General features: G+C 41.2%; 1 protein-coding gene across 1 annotated transcript in view; it reads left to right on the top strand.

The window, feature by feature from the left end:
- Nucleotides 1–1904: 1904 nt before the first annotated feature.
- Nucleotides 1905–17625, top strand: part of Atp6v0d2 (ATPase H+ transporting V0 subunit d2) — a 38719-nt gene continuing 22998 nt past the window's right edge. The window contains exons 1-2 of the mRNA XM_021663468.2: nucleotides 1905–2301; nucleotides 10669–10840. Of these exons, the coding sequence (XP_021519143.1) occupies nucleotides 2172–2301; nucleotides 10669–10840 (302 nt within the window). The 5' untranslated portion in view covers nucleotides 1905–2171. The remainder of the gene's footprint in view (nucleotides 2302–10668; nucleotides 10841–17625) is intronic.

Below are 17625 nucleotides of genomic sequence, written 5' to 3'. Positions count from 1 at the left end.
GGTTGGAGAGGAGGCTCAGAATTTAAGACCATTCCCTGCTCTTGCAGAGGACAGTGATTCAATTTCCTGCGTCCACATCAGGTGGTTCTCAGCTGCCTGCACTTCTAGCTCTGCGGGATCTGATGTCTCTCCTGGCCTACTCAGGTGCCTGCACACACTCGGCAGACATTTTTACACGAATAGGTATTCCTCTTCGTGTCAATATGATTATACACATTTATACACATACTAGTATGTATAAATACTAAAAGAAAATGTCTATTTTTCTTATTTTTCATGGGATAAATGCTCCTAGCGGAGTGAGTCAAGAAGAGATACATGGGAGAAAACGTTTAGATGAAACGTTTCCCTGTTGAGTTGACAGTGTGGCTCCTTGGTGGAGTTCGCCAGGCATGTTCCGGGGCCTGATTAATATATAACACTGAAAAAAAATAAAAAAGAAGAATGACTGAAAAGAGAATCACAATGCAAATAAAATAGATATAATAACCTCAAGCAAAGTGAAACAAAATAAAATATATTATTATTTGTGAATTTCCATCCTTTTTAACTAAGATGATAACATAAGCCATTTTTAGCTTATGAAAATGATAGATAAGTTCACATGCTTCATGATAACAGCATTCGGGAATTTTCAGATGGTGGAACTGTGGGAGAGCTGAATACAATAAGAACCTCGGTTTCCCATCAGTTGCAGACATTCAGACATGGGCTAAGCTTGATTCTCTGTGGTTTAAAAACACTACAGCACAGTTTACATTGGTTAAATTTTCTAATCCTGGTCAGTTTGCAAATTCTGAGGTTGCCCAGAGAAGTCCCCATACTTTAACTCTCTCTGAGCAATTGACAGAATACACAGGAAACCCTACCCGAGAAAGTCACGCTGAGGATAGGTGACAGTTTGTGAGCTAAGTATATTGGGAGAACAAGTCATTTTTTTGGAGCATGAATCCCAGCCAGTAAGTGCCCACATCACTGATACCTGCTCTGCTGCCAGCCGTGCTCTTGGAGCTGCCTCGTGTCTTCTGAAATGTGGTAAGTTACCGGCGACTTGGGCAGTCACAGCATCCATCTCAAAGTATCCACGTGAAGAAAGAAAATAAAGAGCGCACCATCATCTGCCAAATTACGAAAAGGCAGTGGTTTATTATCACGGAGTCGTACGGCTCTGTTGCTATACTGGTTAAGAAATAGCTGGCAGACAGGCATGGTGGTGCAAGCCTTTAATCTCAGCACCTGGGAGGCAGAAGCAGGTGGATCTCTGTGAGTTCGAGGCCAGCCTGGTCTACAAAGCAAGTCTAAGACAGCCAGGACTACATACAGAGAAACCCTGTCTCCAAAAACCGAAAGCAAAAAAGAAAAGGAAAGAAAGAAAGAAAGAAAGAAAGAAAGAAAGAAAGAAAGAAAGAAAGAAAGAAAGAAGGAAGGAAGGAAAGAAAATATAGAAAAGAAAGAAAGAAAATGAACTAGGTGGCAGCTTTTGGCAATTTCAAGACATTACTAATTTGTTTAACCAATACACTATATTACAGAATTGTCTTATGGGTCTGCAAACATTCGTTTTGTTTGTTTGTTTGTTTTAATGCTTTTGCTTTTATTTTTTGAGACTATGGTTTAGTTTCACTCTGTAACCCAAGCCGTCCTCAGACTCATGACAAACCTCCTGCTACAGCAGTACTCCAATTAAAGGAATGAACCATCACACCCAGCATTTCTCAGTGCTTTGAAAAGGAAACTTTTGCTCACAGTAACAGTCCTCAAAAACAATGAAATAGTTGTAACTTATAACTAAAGTTCAGATGTGGAAAATGAATGTTTACACAACATCTGGGTATCTGAAGTCTCTTTTTGGCAAAACTGGACATGACCTTGGACTGTGGGAGGGAGGAGAAGGCAGGACCCCTCTTCTCACCACCTCTCCTGACAGTGACTTTCTCCCTGGGTGCACTTAGACCACGTGGCTGACTCACTGTTGCTGTAAAAACAGGAGCAGGCCCTGTGATGAGAGCCTCTGAAACTGGAGCAAACTAGTCAGTAGCACCCTATCAGCTGAGCCACCGCAACAAACTAGTCAGTAGCACCCTATCAGCTGAGCCACCACAACACCCACACTTCCTGGCAGGCCCGGGGTTCTCTTGCTGCCCTGGAGTGAAAGCCGCGGCGGGCTGAACATGCTTGAGTCTGCGGAGCTGTACTTCAATGTGGACCACGGCTACCTGGAGGGCCTGGTGCGGGGGTGCAAGGCCAGCCTCCTGTCTCAGCAGGACTACGCCAACCTCGTGCAGTGTGAGACCTTAGAAGGTAAGCCTCTCACCTCATCCCGTTAAAACAATCAAAAACTGAAGCCGCTCACTGGAAAGAAGGGAAAGGGGCTGTGCCTCCTGGGCAGAAGTCCTGGGGAGTTCTAAACCAGAGGACTGTAGTTTAGGGACCTTGGATGTGAGAGGAGGAGATCTCTGTTTTCACGTTCTCCAGACACAGTTTAACATTTCCTTGCATTATGAACGCAGAGGATAAACCATAGCGGTTCCAGAAACCCACAGGGCTCCCCTCAAGTCTTTGCAGATGTTTTCAAGTATATTAATGTGTCTGCGGTTTGCAGTGAGAGTAGATGCTGCGTGCATCCTTTAATTTGACTTGTGATGTGTCAACAAAGAGCCCTTTGCGCACACTTTGAAGATACAGTGATGATTATACCGTCTAGTTTCATCCAGATAATTATAAACAATATTGGTAAGGAACTTCACCAACCTGCTTAGAGTCTATGGAGAAAGAAAGAAACAGTTAATATTTTGGGCTTAGAGAGATTTTTGTATAGCTCCAGTTTTTCAATATTGATTTGAGAATTTGAGATTTGCCTTACCTGAAGAGCAGGTGAAAAAGAAAAGCTGTGTGGCAGATCCACTGTGGGTTAAAATCACTTTGACTTCTGCTACTTCTAAATTGATGCTTCCAAACCTCTGAGCCTTGGAAGCCCTCCTGTACACATGTGGTATGAATTCCTACCTATTTACTAAGGAGAAAATATAGCCAAGCATTCAGCAAATGACAACTTCCCCTAATTCACATTGTTCTCAAACCTTAACAGAGAATGCACATCTGTAACCTTTTATTATTATTATCTGTAGCCATTGTACTATTAAAAACAGCTTTGCTTGTTCATTTTGAGAAATTTCCCAGTTATTCTAGGAGAAGTGAGTAAGCACTAAGAAGAAACCTATTAGAAAAGGAATTAAAGAGTAGGGGAAACAAACTGTATTTCAAAACAAAACAAAACAAAAAAAACCTTCTGAAGGTGACTTTGCTGGCTTCCTTGTAAGGCTAACTGGAGCGGAGATCTCTCTTGCACAGTTGTGACTAGTTACAGCCAGAGTTAAGGGCCCGAGGTGGGATCTGCCTTCCTCTGCCTTTTGATTTATTTATAAACATATCTTTCAGATGATAAGGAATTCTATTGACTACAAACAATGATACATAATTCCAGGTAGAGAATATTCAGGTAGGAGTTAGCCAACTAGAGAATATTAATTGCTCATAGAAACCTCTGTATAAATTAAAGTGTGGGGGGGGGTGTTGGAGAATACGGGGAAGGATACAGGAAGAACACAGGGAAGTGAACTTCTGAGAGAAGTCAGTCATTTGGATAAATTGTATTTAGTTTTGAGTCAAGCATCTACAATAGAAATGTGCTAATCTAAATGCAAACGATCATTGAGACGTCTTTTGATACCAAACACGTACATAGTGCTCAGAGAGAAATCAAAGAAGTTGTATCAAAGTCAGAAAAATATTTCTAGGATATAAAAAGTAAAAATGATACAAATCAAGATCTAAAAGATGTCGCTGGCGCCAGAGGTTGACAGAAAGTACTGCTCTTGTGGAGGACCTGACCCTCAGCTTCTAGCACTCCCACTGGGCAGGCAATTCACAGGCCCCTAATAACACTATCTCAAGCTGCCGAAAGCACACGCATTCACATACAGATATGCACCCATCTCACACACATGTTCACATAATTACAAATGAAGGTAATCTGTGTTTTTTTTTTTTTTTTTTCTTTTTAAAGTTACCAAGATTTTTTTTTCTTTTGTTTTGCCATTGGGCATTTTAACCAAAAGATTCCATTGAAAGAGGAAAGGGAAGAGAAGAAGGAAAAGTATATAGCTTATATCTGGCTTAAAAGAGTCGCCTAGTAAAATATAGTACTTTATTTTCAAGGCAAGTTTTCAGATCCTTTTGGAGACTTCAGGAATGATGCTTCTTGGAAAACTATACACATTCCCACACATGTAACTCCCCAGAGGATGCTAAGGGATAGTGGGCCACCAGAAAGCAACCCTATATCCTAGCTAGGAAGCCCTGTTGCATGCATCATTGCTTTATGATCACTACACCGCATGATTTCCTACCTTTCTTCTCAATATTTTCTTTTCCAGTTCTTCAGTTCTCAGATAATCTGTCTACAGACTTGGAACTCAGACGGGTGGGTTGACCCAGCAGAACCTCCTGACAGTTTCAGGGAATGGCTCCAACCATATGTGAACTTGTGTGTCAGAATACTATTTGGAGATACCCAGAAATATCATCTATCAAAAATTAGTAAACCACATTTGAGTTACCAGGGATGCCACAAAAGCCAAATTAACAACAACAACAACAACTTTAAAAGAATTTTTAAAATGTCTTTGTGTGTGTACATGTAATATACGTATGTTATGTGTGTGCCACATATATGCAGGTGTTCACAGAGGTCAAAAGAGAGCACGGGACGCCTTGGGGCTGGAGTTACAGAAGGCTGTGCACCACCTGATGTGGTGAGAACTAACAGGTAGCCCTCTGCAAGAGCAACAAGCACTCTTCTGAACCACCCCTCCAGCTCCTTAGTTCAGAACTGCTTATCCTCATACAGCTGAGAACACTGAGGCTCAGAGTGACTCAGAGCAGCCCACAGGCTACCAAAAGAGAGAGCAGTGTCTCTTCACCCACTACATTTCTCCTTAGAAGCACACAGGGCATCTTGGGAGATGTATCTCAGTGGTCCAGCGCTTGCCACTTGCCCAGCCATGCATGGTAACATCTCCAGCAACACACACACAGACCCACAAGTAGAGCCACGCTGTGCTGGTGTCAGCTCTGCTTTGCTGATAGAAATGATACAGAGGACCCCTACTTAGTTCATTTCTAGGGTGTTAGAAGTGAAGTAAACAGCTCTGAAAAGCAATGTATTTGTTGCTTCTATGAATATGCACAAAACTTCTGAGCCAGCTCAGGGTTAGGAATCAATCAAGGGCATTTGCTGGGATGGGAGTTAAGGACTTCTGTTGACTTTTGCAGAGTATGCACTAGGTAAGCTGTGGATAAAGAAGAGAAAGTAAGATTGCTGTCCCAACACTATACTGAAGTAGGTGCATTTTGCAAAAGAAAAGCTAACTTGGAAAAGACTGAATTTTCTTTCGCTGTTTTAAAGCCCATCATCTTTAAATGTGTTCCTGATGGGAAAGAAAAAGGACACATAGTATTGCAAGTAAGTTTAGAAGAGGGAACATAAACTTGTCTAGGAAAACTTTAGGAAGTCTTCATATTCAAGATTTTGCTGTCTTGTGAGTATAAGTGGACAAATGTGGTCAGAAATATTCACCCATTCCAAGTCTGACCCTGACTAACAGAAGCATGAACTAGTCATGGAGCCAGTGTGAGTCGGTCTTTCCTGGGAACAAAAGAAGGAAACTATTAAAGTTTTCCCTGTACACACACACACACACACACACACACACACATTAAAGAATGAATTCTGTAAAGAAAAAAAAAAGTAAAAATACATAAAGGAAGAAGGCTGTTAATCAAAAAACTTCTCTCTGAATCGTTGCACATGATTTGTGCCTCTCCTTCCAGCACTTACTTTTGCTTTGTCTTTAGAAAGCTTACCCAACACTGTTGCTGTTCCAATGTCCACCAGTGGCTTCCACTAGGCCAAGACAATGTCAGCTGACCTTTGGCTGACCAGCCGGACCATCTTTCAAGCTATGACTCGGAAACTTTTTGACTATTTTAGACATATGCCCTCAATCACAAATTCCCTCCATCTGATCTGATTTCAGACCATTGCTTGCAGAGACCCTTTTCTGTGGTGTCCCTGGTTACAGAATTGGCAAGTTCCAGCTTTGTGGCATATAACTCGCAGTGACCTGAACCCTGTGCAGCATACATTAGAATGTATCACCCTGCCAAAGGACGTGACCTCACTCAACTTTCCTGCTCTAGAGACTAACATGTTAACTCATGTAGAAACAAGACACCATCTCCTATATTGTAAGCTATTTCTCTCTCTCTCTCTCTCTCTCTCTCTCTCTCTCTCTCTGTGTGTGTGTGTGTGTGTGTGTGTGTGTGTGTGTGTGTGTGCAAGTGTGTGTGCAATCCTGGGACTTGAACCCACGGCCTGCAACATGCTAAACACAGGCCAGATAAGCACTTTACTACCAAGCAACTTTTTTAGCTCTGGCATAAGCTTCTTGTGGGCAGAAAGTGTACCTTACACCATTCCCTGTCCAGCCTCCTGGAGCCTATGGCTGTTTGGTGCAGCACAAAACCAGCCTGTCTAATACTTCCTGACTCTAGGACATTAAAGCAAGCTGTGGAGTCTTCCACTTTGGAGCTTCCTCATCTGATACTTAGAGTTTATCTCTCGGGTTCATCTCCCAGCACAAGGAAGGACCCAACATTCCTGGAGCCTTTTTTTTTTTTTTTTCTTTTTAGCTGTGAATCTGAACTGTATTGCCTACAAAATAGGAATCAGATTTCCCTCCTCGGCTACAGCCAGGAAAAGCGCTCATTTCCAGGGTTGGGTTCTTGGTATTTGGCATATGACTGTTGGTTGTGTTCTACTTGAGAGGGAGTTGGTTTTGGAAATCCTCATCCCTGAAAGTAAGAAGGTGAAAAGGCTGCACAGTGCCACCTGTCCCCAGTGCTAGCACTTGGGAGGCCGAGGCAGGAGGCTGGAAAGTTTGAGGCCATCCTGGGCAAGTTCCTTTCTCAAACAACAACCCTGGTGCCTTGAAAGTCTGATTGTGAAAGTCAGGATGCTGAACATATCACTGGGTGGAGACAAGAATCATGCCAGAGTCCAGCAACAGACTCACCGGCATGAGCACGCTATCTCTGCACGCCTCAGCTTATTCATCTGTGAAATGGTGGTCAATGAAAAGTTAAGAAATGACACGTTAGAATCACATTATTAGCAGCAAAACACCATCTACCTCCTATAACTCCTGTCTTAAGTTATTTACAACACCAAGAGGCCCTTGCCTTAATCTGAGTATATAGAGTCTATATTCCTCTCTCTCCCTCTCTCCCTGTGTGCCTCCTCCCTCTATCACCCCCCCCACCTGCTCGTGTGTGTGACTGTGTGTGTGTGTACACATACTCATGCCATGAAAGCTTTCTAATATTTTCTGGATCAGGAAACAGAGTTGAGAAAGATCAACAGTCCTCCTTAAGCTTGGCACTAAGCAGACTTGGAAAATGGAAAGGGTCCAATTGCTACAGCAGTATCCTAGATGACAGGTGTGTCTAAAGGTACCTCCTTGGCATAACCTCCAGGGAAAGAGTTGTTCCTTTTTTGTTGTTGTTTTGCTTTGTCTTTTTGAGTCATAATCTCACTCAGTAGCCCACATTGGTCTCAAACTCTTGATCTTCAGGCCTCAGCCTCCAGAGTACTTGGATTATAGATGTGTACCAGCACACCCAGCTCTAAATTTTAAATTTTAGAAGCAGGTCCAAACAGCAAGGGAAAAAAAAATAATGAACCTATTTTGAAAACTACACAATGCTGAGCACTGTGCAAATGTCTGTTGGATCATGTTGGTGCTGGGGAAGGAAAAGAGTCTCTTATTCCATTTTCCAGGACTTTAACATTCCAAGATTCCTCCTGAGTCTGGAACAGAGACATTTCACTGCAACTTCTCATTGGCAGAGAAAAGGTTTGAAAGTTGTTTAGCTTAAAAGAAACATATGTCACTGAGCAAAATATCATGGTTTTGAAAGAAATACCATCACTTGTGTCATTTCTGTTGGCAAATAATCTTTGGTAGTGAAAATACAAATTGCAAAATTACATAAAAATCTGCACCACCAAAATGACAGCCAAACAAGGCATGGCACGAAGCGTAATTGCTTAAAATTGAGTTAAAAAGTTAAAAAAGTGAATTGATTCAATAAAAAGCATCTCTGATGCAAAATCTACTCAGAACACTGAGGAACTTCATGCCCTGTCTCTCAACCTCTCAAGCACCACATCATCCTTCCTCTGGCTGTTGGCTGTGAGAGCCATGAATTCATGGCTCAGAGCGGCTTTTTAAAAGACGTATATTTGACTTTATGTATATGGGCGTTTTGCTCACATATATCTCTGTGCACCACATATGTGCGTGGTACACACAGGAGTCATTAGAGGCCCTGAAACTGGGGTTATGAATGGTGGTAAGCCCTCGTGAAAGTGCTGGGAATTGGTTCTCTATCCCTTCTTAAACTATGAGCCAAAAAGAAATTATTTTCTTTCAAGTTGAGTTTGTCAGGCTGTTTGTCATAGTTACAAGCACTTCAAACATTCATATTGTTATTGATTTAGCTTGTTTGTTTATGCAGTATCTTGCTATGTAGCCCAGACTGACATCAGGCCCCTAAATGCAAGATTACAGACATACACCATGACAGGATTATACTATCACCTTTAAAAATCCTTCTAAATTAAAACAAAAAAATCTATGACATGTAGATTTGATCTTTGATCGATCTACTGTGCAAAAAGCACACTAACACTTCTTACTCCTCTCTGTAACTTCAACCCAGACAACAAAATGTTTAGTGAAATAAGCCAGGCACAAAAGGGAAGATTTGACATTCTCTCACTCAGATGTGAAGCCTGCAGTTTATATAAGTAGAGTGTAGAATGGTGATTACTAGGGAAAGAAGTACTTTTGTTTTTTTGGTTTTTTTTTTTTTTTTTGTTTGAGGCAGGTTCCCACTATGTGGCTTTGGCTGGCCTGGAACTCACTCTGTGTAACCACTCACTACGAGACCAAGCTTCTCAACACAGGTCTGTCTGCCTCTGCCTCCCCTCCTCAGTGCTGGGATTAAAGGCATGTACCATCACATCCAGTTTAACATGATGTAGTAAAAGCAGTCCTTACATTTTGTGGAGTAGTTCCTTTAGGCAAATTAACGTAAACATTACCTCACATATTTTTTGTGGTGAAAGCTTTTTAAACATTCTGTTGATGATTTGAAATGTATAGAATCCCTCATTATTTACTAGCACCTTGTTCTGCAATAGCTATCTTGGAATGTTCCTTTACCAGCTACATTGTATATTTTAAGCAACACCTCCTCAACATCAGCTGACTCCCTCCACTCCTGGTAACCAGCATTCTGTTCTCCACCTCTGTAAGCTCCATTCTCAGGCTTCACGTCTGAGTGAGATAACATCAAACCTGCCCCTTCGTGCCTGGCTTGCCTCACTAAACAGTATGTCCTCTGGGTTTATTGCTATTGCCATATGTAACAGAAGTCCCTTCATTTTAAGGTTGAATAATACTTCATGTGTGTTTAGCCAACATGTTCTTTGTCTGTGCACCTGTTGATGGCCGTGTGAGTTGCTTCTGGAGCTTTATTGATGTGATTAATGCTGCAAGAGCATAGATGTACAAATATCTCATTGATGTGCTGACTACATATTTTTTGAGTATGCACCCAGTATTTGGGTTACTGAATTGTATGGTAGGTATATTTTTAATTTTCATATCTCCCACTTGACTGCTCAGCCCACCATGGTGAAGAAGGCAGGTTAGACACAGGACCTCGAACTTGTATCATGGCTTGTTCACATCTTGGTGGGTCAGGAAGCAGAGGGGTTAGAGCAGAAACAGAGATGAATGTCAACTCCCAGTAACCCTCTTCTGTTAAATAGACCACAGACCCAGCCTCCAAAAACAGCACCACCAACTAGGGACCCAGTGTTCAGTTAGGTGAGTCTACAGGGAACATTCAAAACACAGCACGTGCTATGCCTGAAGTATTAGCAAAGTGTTCTCAAATTTTGTCTCAGAAGATAGAGGCTTTACAGAGTGTGTGATAATGATTGCATTGATTGACAGCAAACTACAAAATGATTTCCAAATAAATTAAACATGGCTTTGAATCCCAGTTTACTGAGGTGATTCTAGAAAGTGGGGTGGGATCAACAATAACAAAAATATGGCACATGGTTTTTTGAGAAAGAACCAACAATAAAATGAAGCTGGAATTGAGTCCAATCCTTTGGCTGCACAAACCATTGGTGCTTATATAATAAATGGTACAGAAATGATGCTGATCCTTGGAGTACAGTCTCTTCTCTTCTGGTTTTAGGATAAGCTCTAGGGAACTCCATCATTCTGCCCCCATGGACTAAAGGACACGGAGATTGAGCTATGATGGCTGCCCATCCCCCCTATATCTCTATCAACTGTTACAATTCTCTCTTTTCCTCAGTTTTGGACAGAGCTTTACCAGTCTCAGATTTCCCAGCTACTTACACCTATTTTAAAGTCTAAGAAAACAATAAATGTCTTTTTCTTAAAGTTACCACAAATATGTCTCCGACTTTAACTCTCTTTGGGGTTCTTTGCATTTCAGATCTGAAAATCCACCTCCAGACCACTGATTATGGCAACTTCCTGGCTAATGAAACAAACCCTCTCACTGTTTCCAAAATTGACACGGAGATGAGGAAAAAGCTCTGCAGGGAGTTTGACTATTTCCGGAATCATTCGTTGGAGCCCCTGAGCACATTTTTAACCTACATGACGTAAGTGGAGCTCAATGTGATGGATGGCCCCTAAGTTATAAGTGGGACAGTGGGCTTATAAGGGTGTCCATGTTGGACCTTCTCATTGTCTGTGTTTTAGAATACATGCAGAATTTAGCAACTGGTAAATTCACGACCTCTTTTCAAAATAGAGAAGGCTTCATGAACATAAAGCTGACTGTGGAGGTGATGATGACCTCTGTGGACAGGGTTTTTATTTTAATGAATACGGAGTGGGGCTAATCCTTAAAGTGTTACGACTGAAGTAAATCTATGAGACTCTTCTAATGTTTGTGAGGTGGGAGAAGATGCCACAGATTTTTCTAAGGGTCATCTCTTCCTCTCCTGGTCCCCTTTTCACGGTACAAGCGCCTCCTGTCATAGTTGCACATGCTTTATTCTTACTCCCTATGAGTGCTTTCAACCTTTCAAGGTGTGTGCTTCTTATTATAAAAGAAATTCCAATGCTCGTGTACTGATAAATGACACTCAATATATACCAGTGCTCACATGAGCCATTTGAAATAGCTTTGCACCACTCCAGCTATCCTAACTAAAAACAAAGACTTACAATAGAGATGCTATAAATTATACAGATTGAATTTAACTATAAGGTACAAAGTTATAATTAATAGACCCAAGAGTGCATAGCACTCAGGCATACAATGCATTCATAGGAAGATGATGCAAATGCTGGATTGTATAGGACTAAAAGTAGAAAAATGAAACAAAAGAACAGGACTTCTAGGTTATCCCCATGCATGGCACTTGGTTGGAGTATGAGTCTCTGGGAAGACCCCTGTGTTCAAATTTCTGGTTCTGTTGCTCTCCTTGTGGGGTTCCCGTCCTCTCCAGTTCTTACTATTTCCTACTTCTTACATAAGATTCCATGCACATTGCCCAACAGTTGGCCGTAAGTCTCAGCAGCTGCTTTGATAGTCTGCAGGGCAGAGCCTTCAGTTTCGTGTCCAAGTGGGTTCTATAGTAATAGGAAGAGGGACTGCCTCTGACATAATCTGATTGGCCTGCTCTTTGATCACCTCCCCCTGAGGAGGGAGCAGCCTTACCAGGCCACAGAAGATGACAATGCAGCCACTCCTGATGTGATCTGATAGACTAAGATCAGAAGGAGGGAGAAGAGGACCTCCCCATCAGTGGACTTGGGGAGGGGCATGCATGAAGAAGGGGAAGGGAGGGTAGGATCAGGAGGAGAGGAGGGAGGGGCTTATGGGGGATACAAAGTGAATAAAGTGTAATTAATAAAAAAAAAAGAACAGGACTTTGTATAGAACACTGTGTTCAGCGATAGATGGAAATCAGGAAAATGTTAATACATAAAATAAGGTGGGCATTAGAGTGCATGCAGTGACAGCCTGGGGAAAAACTATGGGCATAGAGATAAGTTCTGAGGAACAGGAGAAAAGATGAGGGCAGATGGGTAGATGGCAGAGGACCTTCTAAAGGGATGCTTTCAGCCTCTGCTCTTATGACTGTCTGGTAGTATGACTACAATGGTGCTACTGTGTTGTAGCACTGTTCTCTTCTTCCATCTCTCCATTGTCTATTATTCCATTCTGCAAATATCATCAGCTCTGAATTTGAGTCTAGTGAATAGAAAATAGAACGAAGGTTATCCAAAATGTGTGCCAAGCTGAACAAAACTGGATGGATGCCAGCTGTTGCACCTGACTTTAGATTGAGGGGGAAATGTGTCAGTTAGAAATACTTCTCACACTATATCAGATGTGCATTTGGATCTAAAAAACTGGCAACCAGAAAATACACCATAGAAATAGAACTACATCTCAAGCTTAATACAAGGCAAACTTGTGTCAGCGTGAACTTTCTGTCATTGGTGCTGGACAAGATCAGAAATAAAGGAAGGTTCAGCTCTTTGAGATTCTTTAGTATATCATGATATCGTAGGGTCAGCTTCACTTCATGAATTATATGATCAAGAAAAAACATGGCTGAGTTTGTTGCTCTATCAGACAGCACTTTCTTTAGATTGAGGGGAATGAATCTAAAGCATGGAAAAGGCCCTGGGTTTTATAACGCACATTTCATAAACGGAGGAAGAAGAAGAGGAGAAGGGAGGTGTGGGAGAGATATATAAGAAGAGGGGAGAAGGAGGAAGAAAAACCAAGAGACATAACTATAATTTTCTGAGCGTTCAGAAAAACATAAAAATTGCCCTATTCCACAAATCTCTTTGACCCCCAGACATGTTCCTCTCCTCAGCTTTCACTTCCTGCTCGTGACACGTATCTATTCTGTTGCTGCTTTTGACCACCAATGTGGTCATTATGTCAACTCAGGACCAGGGGACTCTCCAGGAACCCTTAACTCCTTAATTTCTTAGGTGTTTTTTTAAATAAAAACATTCCCGTTCATATCCGTCTGACAATGCAAGCCATGACCATTACTCCATATGTTAGGTGTATACCAACAGCTCCTTCCTTCTTGGATTCTCCTTCTTAATATTTCTTAATATTTCTTAATGATATCCCTGTGTAAATCGTTCTCCTTAAAGAACCATATAACTCTGTGTTTTAAATGTGCCATGACTCCACTTATCTGTCATCTCTTGACAGGCAGCTAGATGATTTTCATTTCTTTCCATTGCAAAAAATAAATTGCAATTAGCTAGTTTCCGTAAAGGCTTTTCTTTTCAGCACATGGAATCAAATCCCACGGCCTTGTCGTTGTGAGGAAGGTAAGTACTCCGTTAATGAGCCACATTCCCAGTCATCTAGGCATGTCTTAAATGGATTTCTAAGTTCAGTTTGTGGCAGTGGAAGTGATGAGTCAAAGAAATGAGTCTCTCTTGCTTTGTTTTGTTTTGAGACGATTCCTCTATCTAAACCAGGCAGCCGAAGACTCACTGTGTAGCAATAGCTTGCTTTGAACTCATGATGGCCATGCGTCAGGTTAGGAGTGTGCATTTTTAACTTTGGTAAATGTTGCAAAACTGTTCACAACCAAAATAACACCAATTTTAATCTTCAGAATAGTGCACAAGAAGGCTTGCATTCTTATACAATTGCCAGCATATTGTATCATTTTTAAATGTTTGCCAATCTGTTAAGATTAAAAACTAGCAACTTCTTCCTTTGATTTTCAGCTACTTGTGAGTTAATCTGATTTCCCCATACTTATTACTAGACTAAATTCTTTACCTAGTTTATTAGACTTTGCAGAACTTTTAAATTGAAATGAATTCTTTGTAAATTGATATAGCAGTATTTTTCTGCATTAATGTGTTACAAAGCTATTTTCTTGGTTTGATGCAATTAAATTTTATAGTACTTATTATCAGTTTTGTATGCTCTTGGTGCTGAAGACCAAGTTCAGGACCTCACACATACTACACAAATGTTTTACCAGTAACTACAGTCCAGACTCAGTGATCCTTATTTTTTATATCTATTTATGGTGTGTGTGTGTGTGTGTGTGTGTGTAGGATGTTCTATGAGGTTGGTTGATTGGTTGGTTTGGTTTGGCTTTTTGTGACAGGGTCTCATGTAGCCCAGTCTGGTGTAGAATTCCATATATAGCCAAAGCCAACCTTGAACGCCGAATTGTCCTGTCTCTACCTTCCAGTTGCTTGGATTACAGGCATGTACCAGCATACATTGCCCTGTTTCTGTTTTTATTGACTCTGTCTCACAGTTAGCTCAAGCTGACCTTGAATTTGTGTTTTTCCTCATCGTATGTCTTCGTGGTAGGATTACAGACATCCAGTCCTGTAGGACTCTTTCTAAAAAGTGAAAAAAGTCTGCCCTAGAGATCCCAACTGTGTGCTTCTCCACCTTCTGTTTTATTTTCACACAGAGTCCCACTAACAGCCAGGCTTATCTAAACTGCTTGGATGACTGAGAATTTGCAGTCCCCTTGACTCTGCCTCCCAAGTATCTGGGATTACAGGAATGGACTATGAGGTCTATGACTGTTGAACTTTTGGGGATTGAATCAGGGTCTCTAGTATGCAAGCCAAGAACTCTACCACTGAGTTGAATCTCCAGCCCTTAATGTTTTAAAGCTAGTTAAAGCCATGTATCTCATCTGGACCCATAGTAGTTACACAGCCCAAGCTGGCTCTGGTCTCTTAATTGACCTGTCTCAGCTTCGTGATAATTAGCATTGCACATGCGCACCACCATATCTGGCTCTTACAGAGTTGTCTGTGTTTTGTCCCAAGGTATCATCCTCTGGTGTTTGTATAATGTTCTTGTGGAATGTATACAATTTACCCTTTTTCATTCAAATGCTGATTTCTCTACCCAGCTATCGAGTTTCAATCTGGATATTGCATTGTGATGCTTATTCTAAGTATCACTTGTCTCAAGTTTGTGTAAAGATGCTACCATTTGTTCTCTGTGTTGTCAATAAAACAGCCAGCCAATGCTGAGCAATGGAGAGAATAGGGTAGGACATCCTGGTCCGAAGGGGAGGAGAAGGAAGCAAGTGGGAGGAGTCAGAGAGGCAAGATTGGCAAGAGATGACTTGGAACCACCAGGAGACCTGAGATATGACTAAAAGCAGATATAATGTGGGACATCTGAATGGGAGAAAGCCATGTGAGCTTGGGTTTAGAATGTAACGACTGCCCAGTATTGTGCTCTAGGTTAATTAAATAAATCCTGGTGGACAGCTGGTTTAGGAATAACCGCCATTTAACTAAAAGATAAATCAACATTAAATATTAATAGTAAACAATACTCTGGTGTAACTTGTTGGTTCTGGCAAAAGCCTACCACTTTAGGCAGATCTTATTTCAATAACCAACTGTGTACAAATGGCGACTATTGTCCTACTGTTCTGAATTTTTTTCTTATACTCCCTCCAAACTGTTGTGCAAAGTCAAGTGCCTATCTAGCCCCCATGAGCTTCCAACAATCAGAATTCTATCTTTCACTAGTATGAAATATCCTGAGGCAACAATATAGCACTGTCAAAGTCAACCCTAAGAAAGACAGTCTAAATTTAAATTGATTATCTTAAGCTTTGCACATTTTATATGAGATAATTACTGTACATGAGAAACTTATTTTGAAAATGTGGAGCAGATATTTTTAAATCCTTCATAACAAGAATATCTAAAGGTTTTGCAAACTATAATTATGCACAGTTTATGAAACAAAGGAACAGACCCAGCAGCATGTTAGAGAAGACTTTTTAATACAGGCTGAGATTATTTTGATTTTCTTCCTTCCTACCCAGTGCTTTCCAGAACCATTTCAACTGCTCATCTCTTTTGAAATTATTAAAAAAAAAATCTCTCAAGCAGTCAAAGTATTTTACTATCAAGTTGATAAAATAACTTTAATGCAATAACCAGAAAAATACGCTCTTTAGGACCTGTGCAGTAGTCATGACCGCCACCAAGTGTAGACCAAGACTGTTATGATAAACATTGTACCTACTTCATTGAACATATAGAGACTTTTGTTGTCAGTATAGCTTTAAATTGTGGCAATTAGTTATATAGCATTTATATCATATCAGCTGATAGAATTTACAGATCATACATATAGGACAATGCATGCAGGTTACAAAAAAATACTGTGCCATTTTACCTGCTGGAACATCTGAAATTTTGGGTGTTTGGAGGTGAGGTCCTCACCATGTGCAGAGGGAGGCATCAAGTGAGAAATCTTAGATTAAAGATGAAAGATACTGAGAATCTCAGGTTCCTCTGAAGGTATCTTTGAAGATTCACCACATTCTTGACTATCCCAGCCATGCCCCACAGATCGTCTTCAGGCTTCACCCTGCACTGTGCGTTCAGGTTCTATAGTCCCCAAAGCAGGCAAGCTCTCAGCAGTCTAGACAGGAAATGAATACCTTGACTCAGGCTTGCTGAGAACTCCTATCTGAATGAAGCAGATGAAAAAGTCCTTGAATGGTGAAAAGCCAAGCTAGGATTAGGCAGCCAGGTCACAGGCTAGAGAAGTCAGTCAGTCAGGGACACCTACAGGTTTTGAAGCAGTAGCTATAACATTAAAGGATCCACAGAAATGGCAGAACATAACCAATATTTAAAATGTGCATACATCGAAGGAATAACTGAAACATGAAAAGAGTCCGTGCTTGAAATAGGAACTCATTCAGAAAGGTCTGGACAAGACATAAAAAGAGAAGACGGGGTGGGGTTAAGAAAGGAGCCTGGCCAGGTTCAGGGCTTTGGTCCAAATAAAAATGAAGAAAAAAGGGCAGGGCTGTCACAAAGCTGCTTAAGTTCATGTGCTTCTCATGTGCTGATCTATCGCCCTCACTTGACAGTCACCACCCTGCATGACAAGGAGTACTTTCCTGCCATGAGACGATGAGACAGAAAGATTGACGGCATCCACTGCAGCTGGCTGGAGAGCTAACCAGTTTAATCTCTATGAGTTTATCTTCTTTTCTCACCCGGCCAGTGGCAGGTCCTTAGGACTGCTGGGCACACAGTGCTCATTCAATAACTGGCAATGCAGTTACCATATCTATCTACTGGGGCATTGGCAAACAATTTGTCTAAGTCTGCACGACTCGTAACTAAGCACCCAAGTACGGTACTCCAAGCAGCCATAGTCCTTCTTATTCAGTGGCTTTAGCTGGTCATTCTTCCTGCTTCACAAAGTGAGCAGAATGACGTATTTAGGGAGGTAATTTTGTTGGCATTAGAAAAGATGAGGCTTAAAGCACAGAAAATGTGGAGGAAGTTATTTTTTAAAATCTGTGCTGGAAATCTTCACAATTGAGATAAGAAAGAGGAGAAGGTGGCTGGAGACTCTTAGGGT

Source organism: Meriones unguiculatus, chromosome 6, assembly GCF_030254825.1.
Source record: "Meriones unguiculatus strain TT.TT164.6M chromosome 6, Bangor_MerUng_6.1, whole genome shotgun sequence".
In the NCBI taxonomy this organism is placed as follows: Eukaryota; Metazoa; Chordata; class Mammalia; order Rodentia; family Muridae; genus Meriones; species Meriones unguiculatus.
Note: the sequence above shows the minus strand (reverse complement) of the source record. Positions and strands in the feature narration are given on the sequence as shown.